At 40.4% G+C, this 19,554-nt stretch overlaps 1 protein-coding gene across 4 annotated transcripts in view; it reads right to left on the minus strand.

Moving 5' to 3' along the window:
- Positions 1–32: 32 nt before the first annotated feature.
- LOC100881610 (uncharacterized) overlaps positions 33–19,554 on the minus strand; it is a 76,441-nt gene continuing 56,919 nt past the window's right edge. For 2 of the 4 annotated variants that reach the window (XM_076531339.1, XM_012289236.2), the window contains exons 2-4: positions 8,550–8,623; positions 3,857–8,233; positions 33–3,540 (exon numbers count right to left, since the gene is read on the minus strand). In XM_076531339.1, the coding sequence (XP_076387454.1) occupies positions 2,971–3,540; positions 3,857–8,233; positions 8,550–8,623 (5,021 nt within the window). In that variant the 3' untranslated portion in view covers positions 33–2,970. Of the gene's footprint in view, positions 3,588–3,856; positions 8,234–8,549; positions 8,624–19,554 lie in introns of all 4 variants that reach the window. The other 2 variants (XM_076531340.1, XM_012289238.2) reach the window with 2 other exon arrangements.

A 19,554-nucleotide genomic window follows, 5' to 3' on the forward strand; every position in this document is an offset into this window, starting at 1 on the left:
TGTAACGGGGTTTTGATTGAAAAAACGAGTCGTCATTTTGATATGCTATATTCTTATTCATAGCCAAGTTTAAACAAGGATACAACATAAAATCTTGTACACGTGCGTTACAATAATTACTCCATAGCTTAAATTCTTCTTAAACGAATCAAGAAAAACATCACTCCAAGGATTCAAACATATTTCGCCTCTTTAATAAATAGATCTTTATCATTTACATGTTTCCATACTCTTATTTTGCACGCAGACTTAACCGACATGTTGCGCTACACCGACGTGGAAACGTGTGAATAAGATCTGAAACGGTGTTTCCTCTTTTCTTCCAAAGATAATTTCCAATAATCTAGATCGAATTCTCTTTAAGAAAACTATGAGAAAGAAAAACTTTTCATGTATCCTTGAGAAGTACCTTTGCGCAAGTGGCAGATCCAAATGTTATGAAATCTAAAGATATATGTAAACTAAAATTATTTCAACTAGTATCAGATTTTAATACTAAGTATCACTAAATGAATTATGACTAAATATTTTCACAGTTGTAGAAACTAAATTTTCGAATTTACAATGTTTCCATGCAAGACCCACTATATTGTCAACTGCTACAGCCCCAACCGTAGCGTCCAATAGCGTCAAAGTCCCCTTAAATTCTACCGATTAAATTTGAAAAGGTCGAATAATATCTAGATTTGCCCCTTCCTGCAGCGCCGAAGAAACACCGGTTCAGAGCAAACGAATCACTACGGGGTGTTTTCCGTGCAATTGTACAAAGAACAAAGCTAATATTATACGTTTTGATTTTCCTAAAGTTACGGTCAGTTGCGGTATTTATATTAAATACACCGTTGACACAAGAGACATATACAAATCGTTGATATACCTTAAACTTCGAGCGTAATCGCAAACTCGATTCGATACTTCTATATTTACACGCGTACGGTTTACATGGTTCGCAATTAGGTCGCATTATTCTCGATGTTCGCGGGATTAACAAGAATTTTCATTGAACACGTTCGTATATATATATGTATATATATAACTATATTTGACTTTCCTATCCTAAAAATTATGAGGGTTTAACTACCACTCCCGTTCGACGGTGTAATCGTCGCGCAACGAATCGTACAATGATCCGATATCGTCGCGATTTCGGCAAAAATTATACACACGCAATTTATTCGCAATAAATATGTTACGCACGACGAATGCATAACGCAACATCGAGGAGATACCCCAAATACTATCGACGGCACTTTAAAAATGAAACGGAAAGCACCCCGAGCAAATTCGTATCGTCGGCTTCTCGATGAGCGCGCGTCGACTCACGCAAGTCGTTCGTTTCTATAAAAGAATAAATACAGTGAGCTTAAAAAGAGAGAGACGCAATAGAAATGGGTCAGAGATTTTCTGTATAGGGACAAAGATAGAAGTACGTTAAATTATTCGTGTACTCGTGTGATGCAAGAGAGATCATACGGTGAACGAGAAAACAAGAGCCGCAAAGAAGAGAAGAAATTGGAAAGGAAAAGTACATATCACGATCAGGAGATATAAATCTTTTATCGGTCGGTTCGCATCGCAGCGATCGATTAAGCGACGTCGATTTCAACGCGCGAACCGATGCCGATTTATTTGGTATAATTGCATTTTAAATATCGTCTCCTTGTTCGGAAAACTCATTAACGCCTACCAAAAGTGTTCAATTAGACTATCTATATACAAGTAATCTTTACGCGACGGAATAAAAATCGATTATTACATATATATATATTTTTATATATATAATAGTCATGATAAACTTTTTTTTTACTATATTGCTCTACTTGCGTATTTTTCGATTTTGCACGTTTACCGACAAGAACGGAGACGATTATCGGCCGAGAGCTTGGTCGGTAATGTACCGTTGCTCGATCCTGTCGGTCGTTTCGAGACTTTATTCTCGTCAGTGAAAAAAAAATATATATATATATTTCGACGGGAAAGTGTCATTTCTTCCTCGGCTGCTAAATACCGTGACAAACAATAAATAGAAGTACGTATTATATATGGCTAACTTAATTCGTTGTGTAAAATGTATCTTTGGGTTTCAGTACGGTCCGATCGATTAACGGAGAACGCTGTTAATACTTCATCATTGACGACGTTCTCCCATACTCGACGGGCTCATTCGTATAATTTTTTCCCTCTGTGTTCGCTCATCCTTGTATTGGCAAGGTTACATGTATGTACATAATACAAAATACGCACAGTCCTGGCGCTTCGTGTAGGAAAAAAAAGATGCGAAAGGTAGGCACGTAATCGACGGAAAGAACGAACAGCGACCCTCTGGTCTTACGGATGAAGATGTAGAAAAGCAAAAGTGGCTCTTTCGTAACCCACATACAACATGTTCCTCCCGACTTCTTCGAACAATGTCATAAAACGATATCTTGAAAATGATTACCAACGTCGAACTATTGAATTAGTACGGAGAGTCCGAAACGAAGTGTTTCTCTTAACTTGATCTATGATATCCAGTTAAAAAAGTAATATTAAAATGACCAAATTTTAACAATTCATCGACAAAATACTATGCTTTCAGTTAAAACAAAATTAGACACAAATATAAATATTTAATAAATAAAACACAACAAATCGTTTTTTTTAGTTCATCAAACTACTCGGAGTGGCAGACCTGTCGTCATCGAATGAATGTTCACGTACTTTGATAGGAATTGTTATAACAACTCAATGACCTTATAAAGAGTGGTCGTAACAACCGTTTTTGTACAGTGGACATTCATCGATGCGTCAACATTTCTACGAGGCCCATCGATGCTAATCGAAAAGGCTAGCTCTCAAGATCCAAGCAGTTGACTACAGTAATTTTGACTAACTCTATTTTGCACAGATTGACTCACTGGTTTAGACGAAGGGGGAGGAACCTAAGGCACAAATGTGAAATATTCGAAAACCAACAAGATGCAGGTTGCTTTATTCGTGGCTGCGTTTCACTCCCAACAGTTTAGCAGCATCGTCGGCGGACGCTTGCAACACCCGGTCGATGAAGCTCTTGTCTCTTATCCCAAGAAGATTCGAAATTAAATCGTTATCCGTGCTCTCGGTCGCGTCTGGATTCACGTTCTGCGGGATACTCGCCAGTTTCCCGGTCAGAGTTGTCAGCTTCTTGTACGGATTCAATCTTATCAGTCCACTGGGTGTCGCATCACCGGTAGCGACTGGAGCGATGCTCGACAACGAGATTCGATCAGGAATCTGGGGATTTCCCGCATTTGCCCCTAGTAATACCGGCGTTTGCTGTTGCGTTCTAGGCGTGATCGTAGGTGGTTGAGTGGGCGAGTTCTCCTCGTCGCCACTGGTGCCAACGTACATCGTCGAGTCGATGGACTCGTGCTTCTTCCGGTGACGCAGCATGCTGTGCTTCAGGGTGAACCTTCTGCAGCAGATATCGCACGAGAACGGCCTCTCGCCGGTGTGTGTCCTCATGTGACGTCGAAGGTCCTCCGCGGACCAGAATCGCCTCATGCAGAATGCGCAGACCACCTGGAAATGTTGGCTCTTTTAGTTGGCGTTCTTCGCTAATTCGTGATCTGTTACAGAACGAGTATACTGATTGAAATGGACCTGACCATAGAGACGTGGGGAGGGTAAATTGATAGGTCTACTTGATAGAACTGGCAATCTTAGATGATTGGATATCTCACAATTTGTAAATTTCTAAATTTCTAAATGGCTGCCAAACGATTCACAAACCACCTCACCACATCCCTGATAGCAACAAAAATGACCAAGGATGAAAAGTATATATTTCCACCAAGTACATCTACAATTTACGTTCAAACGTAACTAAACAAATTACCTTTCTGTTACTATAGTCCGGGAAACGTCCCCTCTTCTCCTCTCCGTCGCTGGTCTGTTGTTGCGGTGGAGGTTGCTGCTGGTCTTCCACCGTGTCGATGTCCATATCCAGCGCACCTTTCGCCACCAGCATCTCGTAGGACCGTTTATGGTTCGCCTTGATATGCTCTAAGCAGTCTTGTCGCTCTGCGAACCCGCAATCGCACAAGTGACACTTGAAGGGAACGTCGCTGGGTCCGGGCGAGGATCTCGGCGAGGGTCTCCTCGATCTTGACGTATCGTTGGTGGACGGTGAAGTGTTGGAGTTCGATTTTGCAAGTCCTGGAACGGAGGAAGTCTCCATGCTCTCAGACACGCTGGACGACTGGCTGTCGTAATCGGTCTGCTCGTTCTGTTTCGTGCACTCCTGAGGACTGTTCTGGGGCTCGCTGGACGGAGTGTCTGACCTCGACTTCATTTTGCGAGCGTGTTTCGTCGAACGGTGCTTTTTCAAGTTGCCCAGCGTGGAAAAGGTCGAGCTGGGACACTGGTTGCACTTGTACGGCCTCTCGGGCACGTTTCTCATGGAGAAGGAGTTGTTGTTACTGATGACCGCCTGGGAGTCTGGAGAAGAGGAGTTCCTGGCGCGACGAACCTTGTTGGGGTTCGCCTTGTGCTTCCTCAACAGATGGCGATCGCAGTTCGACTTGGTGGTGAACAGCAGCGAGCAGTGCATGCACTGGTATGGTTTCTGTCCCGTGTGCGTGAGGATGTGTCTCCTGAGGGACGATGTCCAGGGGAAAGGTCGTTCGCAGTACGGACATATAACACGGTTTGGAGCCATCGAGTACGCGGACTTCTTCTTCTTCTTCTTTTTCTTCTTCTTCTTTTTGGACGAGATGCTGACGGAATTCAGCGAGTTCACGGAGTCAGACTTGTCGTCGCTGCCGGAGTTGTTGCAGTCGCTGTGAGAAGCTACCAGTCCTTCTTCGTCGCTCAGATATTGAGGCTGAAACTGTTGGTACTGTTGAGAAGCGTTATCCAGCAGCTCGGAAACGCTCGCGAGGTCTGTCACGCCGTCTTCCGCCTTCTCGCTTTTGTCTTCGGTCTCCATCTTGAACGGTCGATTCTGCACCTGTTCCTGCGAGTTCTCGCTGTCAGCGGGCCTCTCGGAATCCGACGCCTTCGCGTCATCGGCATCGGCGTTCTCGTTGTTCGCCGATTCGGTATTTCCCGTTTCCGAGGCGTCTTTCGTCGACTCTTCAGCCTCGTCCCGTATCACGCTGTCCTTGGAAGGCTCTGCACCTTCCAACTGCCCTCTCAGCAAGCTCTTCTCCTTCTGATCCTGAGATTCTTGACCGTCCTTATCCTGAGGATCCTCGTCGATCACGAGCTCCTCTTCAGAATCGTTCTCCTCCACCTTGTTGGCCTTCAGCTGCTGTGCCAGGATCGCGTACTTCACCTGATCGGAAATGGGATGCTTCGCGAAGTCCGAGTTAGCAGACGGCTCGACCTTTGGCAGGATTTTCGTGTACGATTGAGGCACCTGAGACGAAGCAGGCTGTCCAAGATTCTGCAGCAACGTGGGATGACTTGAAGGAGGTCTTCCTCTGGTGGAGTGTCCTCCTCTGGGTCTCTGGCTCCAGTGCTGCGGATGCTGTTGTTTGATGTGTCTCTCCATGTTGCTTCTCAAAGTGAACCTCGCCGAACAGTGCTCGCAAGTGAACGGCCTCTCGGTTCTGTATCGTCTCTGCTTCTGTTTGGGCATCAGTACCCCGTTCTTGATCACCATCTTTACCGAGTTTGAGGAGGGGATGTCGGGTTTGTCGCGATTCGATAGAGCTTTGTTCGCCATCTTCGCGGAGATCAGCTTCGCGTAGTCGTTCTGATCGCTCGACGATTGCGAGTTTATGTCCCTTTGAGCGAAGGCCGAGAATCCCGTGGCACCGATAGCCGGCTCGACCAGAGTGCCGCCGCTGGTCAACTGCAGTCCTCTGACCAACTCCTTCTGCAGTCTCTCCTTCATCGAGAAATCCTGGCCGAACACGTGGGGGTTGAACATGTACGGTGGCAAAATTCCCGCCCCCACGCTGGCGCCGAACGTCCCAAAGTTTCTGTAAATCGCGTTCGCGTACAGGGCCTCCAGCGACGTGGGCTGAGAGGTACCCTGGCCGGCTTTCAAAAGGGCCTCGGTTAGCAACAGTTGACTAGTGGCGTTGTACAAGTCCTTCTGGTTCTTTCCGAACTGCTCGTGCGACGCGGCGAAGTCGCCCTCGTCCTTGTCCTTCGACTTCTTGCTGAGGTCAAGGACGTCCATGGAGAGGTCCAAGGGGCCATCCTCCCCGGCAGCGTTCTCCGACACGTTCAAACCCTTCTTCAGGTTCATCGGACTAGCTTGTATTCTTTGGTGCGAATCTGATTTGGTATCACTGACTAGGGACACGCTGCCCTCCGACGACCTCGACTCCAGATCCTCGTCCAGCTTCGAGTAGTCCGACTTGGTGTCCTGCGTGGACTTCGTGTCCTCGAAGCTCCGCTGCGTCAGCTCGATCGGCTGGCTGGGTCTCGAGAATGCGTCGCTCTTCTCGAAGTGATTCGCCGCAGCGTTGTGCATCGATATCGCGGAATTGTGCAACTTGGCCTCCTCTATTATTCTGATGTCCCCTCTGACCTCCATGGACGGAGGATAGTGCACCTGAGCCTGATGTTGGAACTCGGAGCGTTCATTGGGGTAAACTAAACTCTTCCTAGCGTCGCTCTCCTTCATCACTCTCGGCGAACTCCTCTCCACGTTCTCGTTCGTCGAGTCCTCGTTCGGATGATAGATCAGCACGCTCTTGATGTCTTCCCTGGTCAGTTTACCGTGTCTGTTCCTCACGTGACGCTCGCAGTTCGCCTTCGTGGTGAAAGCGTAATTGCAGAGAGAGCATTCGTACGGCCTGTCGCCGTTGTGAGACCTCAAATGTCTGACCAGGGTGGCTTTGTCGGTGCTGGTGTACGGGCACATGTTACAGGGATACGGCATGCCGGGTCCCACGCCCATGTGCGCCCTGTTATGACCCTTCAGCGCCCTCAGGTTCGGGAATATCGCCGAGCAGAGTCTGCAGGGGAACTCTCCCTTCAGCTTCATTTTTCTGAACTCGGCCGCGAACGCGTCTTGAGCCTCCTCTTCGTGGTACTCGGAGGAGAACGCGCCCGAAGAACCGGACGAATTTAAACTGGAGTTATACTTGATGTTGTTCTCAGGAGTACTGGCATCCGACCGAGGAAAGTTCTGCAGTATCGGACCGGACGTGACCGATATAATACTCTGAATGTCAGCCAGATCTTTTCCCTCCTTGGCTTCCGTCAAAGCAGCCTTGTTTTGTAAATCCAGGCCTGCGAAAAAGTTATCTCGTCTAGATTGACTATCATCTGTTGCTCTCGTGTGAGAGTTAGCCGTACCACAGTCGACTTCGTGGGCATCCAACGCCGATCTGCAGGGAAACGCTCGCAGACACTTGGAACACTGGAACTTCGCGACCTCTCCGGAGGCTGGTCTGTGCAGGGATTGTTCGCACATCGCCCTGGCAATCGCAGGGAACTTGTCCGACGAGAAGTCGACGAAGGTCAGATCGTTGAAGCCTACCACGGAGTTCCTCAGGTTCCTAGCAGTGTTGCCTATCGAGTGGTCCGCGAAGTGGATCATGAATCGGTGCAGATTCAGCACTCGGTGGTTCTTGAAGGACAGGTTACAGGACTCGCATTTCGCAGGAAATTCAGGATGGCTTCTTTCCAGATGCGCTTCCAGAAGGGCGCTAGTCGCGAAGTCCTGTCTGCCGCACACGGGACAATTGTACACGTTCTGGCTATCATCCGGCGACGACTTGATCTCGGTCCTGGTGTTGTTCATCAAGATCTTGTGCCTCTTCTGATTCTCGTTGTCGCTTAGATAGTCGGTACACTTTCTCTTGTTCGTCAGACTGGGTGATCTGTCCTGTCTGTCGATAATATCCGGCGAATTCCTCTTCGTGATATCGTTGTTGTTGTACTCCTCGATGTGCTTCCTCTTCGGCGGCTTCTCGGAGTCGCTGCTGCCCTCGGAATCGGTGCAGCTGTTCAACGACGCGCCTCGGTGCGCTGTCCTCAGGTGTCTGTTCATGTTCCCGTTCGTGGTGAACGCCATCTCGCAGTATTTGCACTTGAACGGCCGCTCTCCGGAGTGGACCAACACGTGTCTGTCCAGGGAACTAGCCGAGCTGAGAACCTTGTTGCACACTCCGCAGCAGTAGTCCTCCTCGCCGCTGCAATCCGTGCTGCGGGGAGAATTGTGACCACGCAGGTGGTTTGTCAGCTCCCTGCAACTTGGCAGGATCGTTGGACACGCGGGACAAGGATGCGCGCTTTCTGGTAGCTCCACCTGGAAGGGAAATACATTTTGAACCTGCAGATCGTTCGGAAAGATTGATGATGTGGGTTCATTCTAAGTTTAACTTTAATTGTAAATTAATTTGAATTTTGTTTCTGGTGGGCAAGTTTGTTATGATGGACAGATTAGTTTGTCAGAAAGTGAAATATGGCATAAAGCATGAAGAAGTAATTAAGTCTGCTCTCTAATGCGCAGTAAGAACATTCTTATTTAGATACAATGTATCTACCGTTCGCAATCTGTAAGGGCGATTACAACATGGAGGATCTCTTAATAATTATGTGTCAACGAACTTGAATTAACTTACGCTCGACGGAGACGATGCAGCATCGGCTTGCGTTTCGCTCTCGTGTCCCTGATCGGATCCGCTCTTGACGGTAACTGAAACGAAACCGAAGACTATCATTAGCAGGAAGTTCATAAGAATCGACGATCCGGAGAATTCAAGAAGCTGTTTCTCAAAAATAACTCTCTTTCGACTTATTATAAATTGTTTTTAATTAATAGCGAGGTTGCCAGAAAGCTGTACACGCATATTCCGGAAACTGCTGATACAAGACCGCAAAGAACAAGGCGGGACAATGACACTTATCAGAGAGTTTGACCACACTCGTCCTTATTTACGCCGCTTTTCGATGCCGTACCACGTGGATCCTGCACCGCTGGATCACGCTTCCGAGAACGATACCAGAGAACGAAAAAAAATGGGTCGGTGATAGGACAAGAACAGTCAATCGCGCGATAACGTGCCATCGCGTTCCTTTGCGATTCCGCTGATAACAGCTTACTTTGTTCGTTATGCCTCTAAGATTCGTGACTAGGAAAGATTCGTGTATTCTAGGAAATTCGTGGGACAAATTAATTCAGTATGAGCTGTGTGTAATTTTCAATAAGATATTTATAAAAATTGTCTTTATGTTTGAGGTACCATGAAATTTTATATGAGAGATGAGTTTGAACCCTGTTATAATTTAATATATGAAGTGACTTTATAGTATAAATTATTTAAGTACGATCATTTCAAACTATCGAGTGATTTGGTATAGTCCACATCGTCACAGAAATGCATACGTGATCTTAGGCATTGGCCTTTATCTCCAGCGTTCTTTTCATCCAAGTAGATTAAGTGCTATTGACAATCGTGCAGCGTCGATCCGCATTATCGACCCGTAGCAGGAAGCAGACAAAACATCTCGCCGTGTTATCAACGATCTACGGTTAGCTGACCTTAAGATCATTGTCGTCCGAGCGAGTTAGCGTTGAGAAACATCGTTCAATTTTTACTGGCTCTCATTTACTTTGGAATCACAACTCGAATTTTTACGAAAATCTCTTCTGTACACAAATTCTCCGTACGTTTCATTTTTAACGGTAAATTATCTTCAAACTCGATGCACATGAGCAACTTTTCTGCGATCTTTGTTTTTTCATGTAGCACATTAAATACAAAAATTAAGAACTCTACAGATAGTGAGAGGTAGATATACATTTTTGGCAACCACTTTTTAATTTCCTTCAAGGATAGTTATACATATGTGGACGTTTAGTTTGTCTTTAAATTAAAATCAACTAAGCACATGGACATTGCCATTATTTTTACTAGTGACATATTCATAATTTATGTGATGTTAAAAGAGAAAGCTACAATTTTACAAAAACATCAAATCATTCTTTCTAACCTCAAAAATAAATAAGAAGGATAACTTTGCAACCACTGTGTTAATTTATGAGGGGGTGAGAAATGAAGCTGCAAACTTGTAATTGTTATAACAACCTCAATTTTAACCTTGAAGAAATTAACGTTAAATAAGAATGATAGTTTGTAATCATTTTAATCTACGAAGGGGGTGAAATGACGCTGCAGTCTGTTACATCAGCTTCAACTTCAAACCTGAAGAATATTTTGAAGAAGAAAAATGTTAAATAAAGACAACATTTTGTAACCATCTTAATACACAATAAAAAGTGAAGTTACAGTCTCTACAACATCAGCTTCAATTTCAGACCTGAAGAATATTTTGAAGAAGCAAAATGTTAAATAAGAACGATATTATGTAACCAATTTAATTTACAAAAGCTTGAAGCTGTCTCTATAACATCAGCATTAACTTCCAAGTGGAGTAAAATTCTCCTAAATAAAGAACGAAAAAGAATTAATTGTATTGCAAAGGACAGGTCGTCGACAAGTTGACGAGGGGAAGACAGGTGCGAGCGAATGAACTCGATTAAACCCGCGGTCGTGTGCGTTCTCCGGTGACAAACGTACGTATAGTAACTGGTGGCACTGGCTGCACACAGGTGACTTTATTCATGCACGTAAATCACGCGGACGAAACGGGTTTTCGGTCGTTTAACTACGACTTAGCTTGCGGTTCGCGTCCGCGTTTAGCGAGCCGCTTCGCGCTAAGCGCGCGAATAAATTCGATACGAATGATTTACCGACAGTCGAGGACTCGTTTTTCGCTTGCCGAGGATCCGTCACGTGGCTGGGTTTTAGAATGCACGATTTATACGAATTCACGGGGTTAACGTTCCCCGGATATATTTTCTGTGGACAACGAAATACGATAACCCTTTTGCGAAATATCTACAGGTGTTTTTCTGACCCTTTAATTAAATTCGTTACTTTTTGTATTAAGCATCTTTAGTAATGATGTGCAAGTTAGTTTTTGATGTGAAAAGCATTCTTGTATGGAAAAGTTGATGAAATTTGGTAAAATTACTTTTTACTGTTGATCATCAGTGTTGTACATTTTGTTATTTTTAATCGTTCATGCAGTTTTTTTAAAAATATTTAATATGTGTGAATAAGTATCGTATAGTATAAAAAATATTTAATATAGTGAATAGGTTGAACACTAAAATATTAACTAACATTAAAGTCTGTTATTATATAACATAAAAATATCACATGACATTAAAATGTATTATTATATGACGTTAAAATATATTATTATATAACATTAAAGTTAACTTGCATTATCATATGAAATTATAGTATATTATCATATGAAATTAAAATGTATAATCATGCATTTAAGCTGATCATTACATAACGTTAAGGTTGAGATAAAACCTCCCCTTCTCCTTCAGCAACCACTTAAAATTCCATTTTCCAAATAAAAGTTTCAACTTCAAACACCGAGATGCTGAGTCGTTTTTAAAACGCAGAAATGTTATAATAAGCGATATAGTATGAAATCACAAAGTACATAAAGTGAAGTGCGATGTTGAAGAAATGTAACATTTTTAAAAATTGTTCGAAGATTATCAGGACTCGCGGCGCCTGATGCACAGATTACTTCGGAGTTACAAGAAATTCGCAAAAGTTCCCCGGCTGATAATTTCGCAACGGAGAGCAAATAAACATTTATCTAACGAGCAGATAAAAAAACTACTTATCTGCAACGTAGCTGACTAACCTTATCTGGATTTCGAGAAATTTTGTTTTTAAAATATTATCTCGATCATCGAAAGGCGCGATCGTGATGATCGCATACGAGAAATATGATGAACTAACTCGAGAATTAACTTCCGTTTAGAATTATCAGGAATTTTCATCTGAAAACTTTGTTAACTTCGAAACAATTTAATACTGAAATTTTCAAGAAATATATATACAGTTAAAATTGTTACGATTTCTTTATTTAGTATAAGACTGACTGAAAAAATAAATTTTAATTTCTGAAATATTTATTGTACTTCAATTATTAAATTGTATGATTCAGATTATTCAGATAAGTGATTAGAAAGATTATTAAATAATCTTTGAAATTATTAAATGTTTGTCTCGAGACAAACTTGAGATTCAACTTCAATATTTTTATTCAAAATATACATTTGCAATTTTTTAACTTACAGAAGACTTCATTTTTATCAAAATTATTAACAACTGAAGTATCTAAAATTTTTAAAAACTTGAATTTTACAATTTGTATCAAAGTGAAGATTCTGCATGACTCAAAATATAAAAAATCAGTACCAAACAAAAATTTCAACATCTCGCTAAAACTTTGCTGCCAATTCAGAATTCTGAAACTTGAGATACCGCTGAGTCAGATTTTCGTAACAGCGACACCTGCTGAACCGGAGGTTTCGATAAGAAATTCGATATTATCTTCGAGACATTCAGAATTCCTTCGATGAAAAGAGCGGAGATTCCGGTGAAATTTGAAACAGATTCTTCCGTCGCGACAAAGTGGAAATCTTGCTTTCCATTTCTAACGATCGCTGATGGTTTGAGACCGATGGTTACGAGGCTCTGCGAACCACAAAAACCGATTTCTATTTTTTTTCCTTCGGCGTCAGTCGACGTTGACGCGTTTCCATGGTAGTGGACTTTCAACTGCGATCAAGCGAGAAGATTCGAATCGAATGCAACTCGAAATCATTTAATTTATGTGTAAATTATTTGTATAACTGTTTCAAGGTCCTACAGTTACATCCCCTTTAGATAAATTAAAAATGACATTCTTTATATTGTTATTTTAAAATGAATTTATGTATCTTTCTCTGACTGTGAATTTCAGTAAGAAGTTTAGTGAACATGACTAACTATACTTTCATACTTTGGGTATTTTTATCATGACTTTGTAATGAAACATTTATGACTAAATATTTATGCAGCATTTTATAAAACATTGTGTTCATATGACACTTCATGGTACAATATTCGTAAATCATTATCTACAAAACGTTATATTTATATAACATTTTAAAGAACATTTATAAAACGTTATATGTAGATAACATTTTGTAAAACAATATATTATAGGAACATAAATTTACAAAACACTATTAATTCTCATAACTTCCATCCTACAATAAGCTGAAATTATTCAATAAAATAAAAATGAAAGACTCTATACATCGAAACTAATAATTTTGTAAAAAGTGAACCACTACTCTAAATTCAATAAAATAAAAATGAAAGATTCTGTCTATGAACAAACTCTATAAACTAATCTTGTAAAAAATGAACTACGTCTTCAAATTCAATAAAATAAAAATAAAAAACCTTCACCGATAAAATTGAAAAATTAATTTTATAAAAAGCCACATCTAAATGCATAAACACCGAACGCCACATTTAAGTGCATAAAAATTAAATACCACATCCAAATATATGAAACTAACAATACTGTGTACATATACTAACAACATAAAAGAAAAACTACGACTCTCTGTCGTAGTTAATAATAAAAAATGTCTACATAAAAATTGCAAGAAGAAGTTGTAATATCGATAGGTAAAAAAGAAGGGTAAAAGCTCGAGGGCGAAGGGCGACATTGCGAAGGGCCAAACGCCACGCCCTGTATCTGCAATGCACCCCTTGGGGTAGCTTTCGCGTCGCAGAGAAGCACGGAAAAGGGAGCAGTGTCAGTTCATCGAGGGCGTACATGCGCACTTCTTCCAACCCGTGCCTCCTACGAATCATTGGATGCTGCGATTCGATCATTGGTGGGGAGATGCTCACCCATTGGTCGCCTCTCATCTGTCCGAGCTTTTATCTCGTTTCCCTCTCCATCCTTCTAACTACTTCCCCCACCGTTCTCGCGCGATACCTCCTCCTACCCCTCCTACTCCTCATTCGCCGTCTCTTTTTACCACTATGCGCACTTATCTTGCTTTTACACCGCCTTTTCTTGGTAAATTACGTGAGCGAAAATTGAAAGTTTTTTGTGATAAGGGGAATTGGAGTTGGGAGATTTGGGGTTGTGGAGAGACTTTAGTCGGACAGTTTTTCAAATTTGCAATTCCTAAAATTTCTGGATTCTCAGATTTTCAAACCCTCAAATTCCCAATTTCTCAGAGTTCCAAACTCTCAAATTTCCAAACTCTCAAATTCCCAATTTCTCAGAGTTCCATAGTCTCAAATTCCCAATTTCTCAGAGTCCCAAACCCCCAAATTTCCAAACTTTCAAATTCCCAATTTTTCAGAGTTCCAAACCCCCAAATTTCCAAACTCTCAAATTCCCAATTTCTCAGAGTTCCATACTCTCAAATTCTCAATTTCTCAGAGTTCCAAACCCTTAAATTTCCAAACTCTCAAATTCCCAATTTCTCAGAGTTCCATACTCTCAAATTTCCAATTTCTCAGAGTTCCAAACCCTCAAATTTCCAAACTCTAAAATTCCCAATTTCTCAAATTTCCAAACTCTCAAATTCCCAATTTCTCAGAGTTCCATACCCTCAAATTCCCAATTTCTCAGAGTTCCAAACCCTCAAAATTCCAAACTCTCAAATTCCCAATTTCTCAGAGTTCCAAACCCTCAAATTCCCAATTTCTCAGAGTTTCCAACCCTTAAATTCCCAATTTCTCAAATCCCCAAATCCTAAAATTCTTAAATCTCAAGCCTAACCTCCCCAAATCCTCAAATTCCAAATTCCCAAAACTCCGAGCCCTCCAAACCCCAAACTTCTCAAACCTAGCCCTCCAAACCAAAAATGTCGACTCCCAAAATAAAATATTCCATCACCCTGTTCTCTCATTGAATTTTCACGTTCGGCTCTCTCTGATCTTCCCCTATCTCCCACCATTCTCATTACTCTTTCTCTTTCTTCCTTTCATCTCGTTCTTTCGAGCGTGTCCAACGTCGGCTTTCTTTCTCCATCTCCTCGGTGTCTCCCTCGCCCCGCTCTCGCCACGCTCGGTTACACCCACGCAGCACGCAGGAGAAGCAAAGATGGCGGTCGGTTAGTGTGTTTCGAGAGTCGTAGCCCTGACAACCTTGGACTTACCCAGCCGTGACACCCTGCCACCCTCTCTGCTGACCCTCCGGTGCTCTTACTCGTGGGTGACACGCTTTTTTTTCTTCCTTTTTCGTCTGTTACAGGGGACACACCTGATGCAGAACGGAGAAAGGACAGACAGGGCCGTTGGTACACGATCGGGAGGGAGATAAAATAATCTGTCGGTTTGAATTTGTTACTTTGACTACTAATATTTAGTTGTAAACTATTTCAACTTCTTATAGATCATTTTTGGAATTATTTTATTTAATGTGGAGGCAGTTGTTTATGGCTGTTGTTGTATTAGCATAGCTCTTCATATTATTCTACTACTCTTTAGATTCACCTGTGAAGTGTTTCATTTTCTCATACATGGCATTCTTAGAATTATTTTATTTAACGTGGAGTCACTTCTTTATGGCTATTTTTACATTAGCATAGCTCTTGAAATTATTCTACTACTCTTTATATTCAGCTTTGAACTATTTCATCCTCTCATACACATCACTCTTGGAATTATTTTATTTAACGTAGGGTTGCACTTGTGTATGGCTGACTTTAGTATCAGTCTCTTAATAAATAATTACTCCACTACCCTTAATATTAGCCCTAATGTAATGAGCTTCGACTACCAATATTTATCAGTGAATCATTTCATCCTCTAACACACATCATTCTTGGTATTATTTTATTTAACGTAGAGTCCCACTTGTTTATGACTGACTTCAGCATCTGTCTCTTAATATTACTCTACTACCCTTAATATTAACCCTAATGTAATGCACTTCAACTATTAATATTCATCAGTGAACTATTTTATCCTCTCACACACATCATTCTTGGAACTATTTTATTTAACGTGGAGTCACACTTGTTTATGACCATCTTCAGTAACATGTCTTCATATTATTAAGACTACAGTTTATATTCAGCTTTAAACTATTTCATCTTCTCAAACACATCATTCTTAGAACTATTTTATTTAACATAAAGTTGTACTTGTTTATGGTTATCTTCAGCATCTGTCTCTTAATATTAATCTACTATTCCTAATATTCACTCGTGAACTATTTCATCTTCTCATCTCAAGATGGCCGTAAGTGCGACTCCACGCCATTAGAACAGTCTTCACGAAGTAAAGTTACTTCTTGCGAAGTTATTTCTTGTGAAGCTCAAGTGAATACAGTCTATAAATTGAGGGAAATAGCGCAAAGATTCAAGGATTCCTAAGTTCTGTAGATATAAATTCATCTTCTAACGGATGTGCTCCGTGTTATTTATCGTCTTTATCTGCAACGTAACGGATCAAGGTAGCATCTCCAATGCGAATCATTGATTCGATTAAATCTTTCGAATGATTCAGTGACGAGATTTTTACCTCTTCCTATATAAAATATGTACGTACATATACATACATTCTTACATAAACCTTGTGTTATCGTTCTAAGTTCTGTAATTTACTGGTTTTAAAAATGAATGCTAAAAATGTTTATACCTGACCTTCTACAGAAAACTTGACTTACTTTTGAACATACCATTGGAACATTTCGTAAGAGAATTTTAAAGGATCATTGTTTTGAACGTACGACAACAGTTCTAACGATTTCGAAACATAGTATTATCTCGACAGAGACTTGCTTTCTTCGAAAACGCTGATCTGTCTGAGTGTAAACAGAAGAAATGACCTCTAGATCGTGATAGCAAACAGTCTGAGCACTTGCCAACAATAAGATCGCTCTTGCTTCAAGCAGAACGAAAAAGTACGACGTAAACGCTGCTAATGGATCATTTTTATGGAGTAAATTCTGGTATAGGACTTTTTTCAGATTTTGGGGGTTCAAGTTTATAAATTTTGCGGAGGTCAGTTGTTGGACTGTTTGATCAGTTTTCGACTTTTTCAATTTCTAGATTTTTAAATTCTTCAATTTTCTAAATTTTCAAGTTTGTAATTTAGTAATTCAAACTTTTCAAGTCTTGAGTTTTCAAATTCCAAATTTTGCAATTTTCAAATTTCTGAATGGTAATTTTTGCAATTTCTAAATTTTCCAAATTCCAAATTTTTCAACTCCCAAATTTTCCAAATTACAAGTTTTCCAATTCCCAAATTTCCAAATTTTAATTTTTTCAACTTCTAAATTTTCCAAACTCCAAATTTTTCAACTCCCAAATTTTCCAAATTCCAAGTTTTCCAATTCCCAAATTTCCAGATTTTAATTTTTTCAACTTCCAAATTTTCCAAATTCCAAATTTTCAAGTGCTAATTTTTCCAACTTCCAAATTTTCTAAATTCCAATTTTCCAAATCCCAAATTTCCAACTCCCAAATTTCCAACACCCAAATTTCCAAATACTAATTTGTCCAATTCCTCAAATTTCATATTCCAAATCTTTCGAATTCCAAATTTCCAAATTCCAACTCTTCCAATACCCAAACTAACAAATCCCAAACTTCTGACCTCCCACATATCCTCACCCCCAAGCTCTCAAATTTCTAAATCCTCAAGTTCTCAACTCAAACCCCCTCAAACCCCCTCATGTTCATCACCCTCTTCTCCAAAAACTCCCACTACACCCCCAATCTCCCAACCTCCATAAACCTACTAAAACTGAAATTTCACTAAGTCCCCAAATAAACCACGAACCATACCTATAACAGCTATTACCAATACAATTCTAAGTATCGATCACAGCAATTGAACGTGTAAATCACGATCGAGAGTAGTAACATGGCGTTCGTAATGGGAGAATATCCCTAACAAGGCAAGGGGGCAACGATTCTCACGTTTTCAGGATTTTCTTGGGAACCACCGGATCCAGCACGCGGAAAATGAAAGGAGGCAACGTTCCGCGCGCGGATCGAAGCGGGGAAAATGGTTTCTCAGGCCACGCGGAACCAGAACGAATGGACGATCGCGATATGTTCGAATTCCGTACCGTTTTCTCCGTTTCGATACCGTGAAACCTCGTCGGCTAACTTCTTATTTTGCTCTTATTTTCCTCGTTCGTATATTAGGATTATCGTCCGTGGAACAAAGCGAGCTTTTCTTTTCCATTTCATTACAATTCCACGTGCCGTAAACTTTCCGAGAAAACAGAGGATTTCCTCTTTATCTGATTTAACAGTCCGATGCTCGCGCATCTCTTTCCAATGCCTGACTTTTACACTCTAAATTCTTTATACTGCTTATTTATTTATTTATTTATTTTTATCGTCGTTACTTACAATTTTTAGTGATTAAAATTTGTAAGTTTACACTTTAAAGTGTGGGGTTAAATTGCTTATTTTTTATGGATCTCGATTATCGTTATTTATAATTTTTGCTACTGAAAATTTATAATTAAGTTGAAGTATAAAATCTTTTCTGTAGTTGCTTATTTTTAGTTTATTTCGATCATCATTATTTACAATTTTTGTTACTTAAAATTTATGAGTAACTTGCAGTCTAAAACCTCTTCTGTAGTTGCTCATTTTTAATTTATTTCGATCATCATTATTCGTAATTTTTGTTACTTAAAATTTGTGAATATATTGCATTCTGAAATTTTTACTAAAAGTGCTTATTTTTCAGTTGCTTTGATTATCGTTATTTATGACTTCTACTTAAAATTTAGAAATGCAAAGAACTGAAAATTGTTAGGTGCAAAGGGGTTGATTGTCGAATACAAAATTTGAAGCTTATCAAGCTTCATTACAAGGAGTTGAAATTAACTTGCTTCGCATTATCAAGTGCAGAAACTGACTCGTTTTAGAACTCTCTTCAAAAAGAAATTCCTTCAAAAACCTCCCTTCAGAAAAAACCCCTTAGCTTTCAATCAAGTATTAAAAAAAATAATAAACCTTGTTAAAAATGAAAATATGTTAGCTTCTAGTGGAAGATACGTGAAAGAAAAAAGATAGTTTTCAATTTAAATGAATTCTCAAGCCATCGATCCAACATGGTCGCGGAAAGAAATTATAGGACGACAGTTTGGCCCATTAAGTTGCTCTCGACCGTTGCTATTGACCAACGGGGCCAACTGTCCATCTATATCCACGGTAAAGGATGTCACGTAAAGAAATCTTCGTATACGTGGCCCAACCGAGTGTTTCCGCATATACCCGGACACGATTGTCGGTTATATCCACCCCCGGCTTATGTACAGACTGATTCTAACACCTGGGACTAGCTGTAGCTTTTTTCCACGAGCAGATACTTAGAATTAATAAGCAGTTCGAGTTAAATACGCTAACAACCGCTTCTTACATTTTGACGTTGCTCTTTTTAAATAACGTAACATTTTATTGGCATTTGTAATTGCAACTAAAAGTGCAAGATTTTAATTAAATACTCTTTCTAGTTTGATAAATTTGAATGTTTGTAGAGAATGTTGAGATGCATTTTTAGCTGCAGTTTAAATAAAAAGTTCAGTAAGTTAAGTAATTGTCGTTGAACAAAATTTTCTAAACCGATTGTGAGATGTCATGTTTAATTTAAATAAAAAGTTTAAGATTTTCTTCGTTACTGATGAAAGTGTCTTTCGGTTTAATAAAATTGAGTATTTCATTGTTTACAAAGGGTACTAACTGCCAGATTTATTTTT

This window comes from Megachile rotundata, chromosome 4 (genome assembly GCF_050947335.1).
Source record: "Megachile rotundata isolate GNS110a chromosome 4, iyMegRotu1, whole genome shotgun sequence".
Classification (NCBI taxonomy): Eukaryota; Metazoa; Arthropoda; class Insecta; order Hymenoptera; family Megachilidae; genus Megachile; species Megachile rotundata.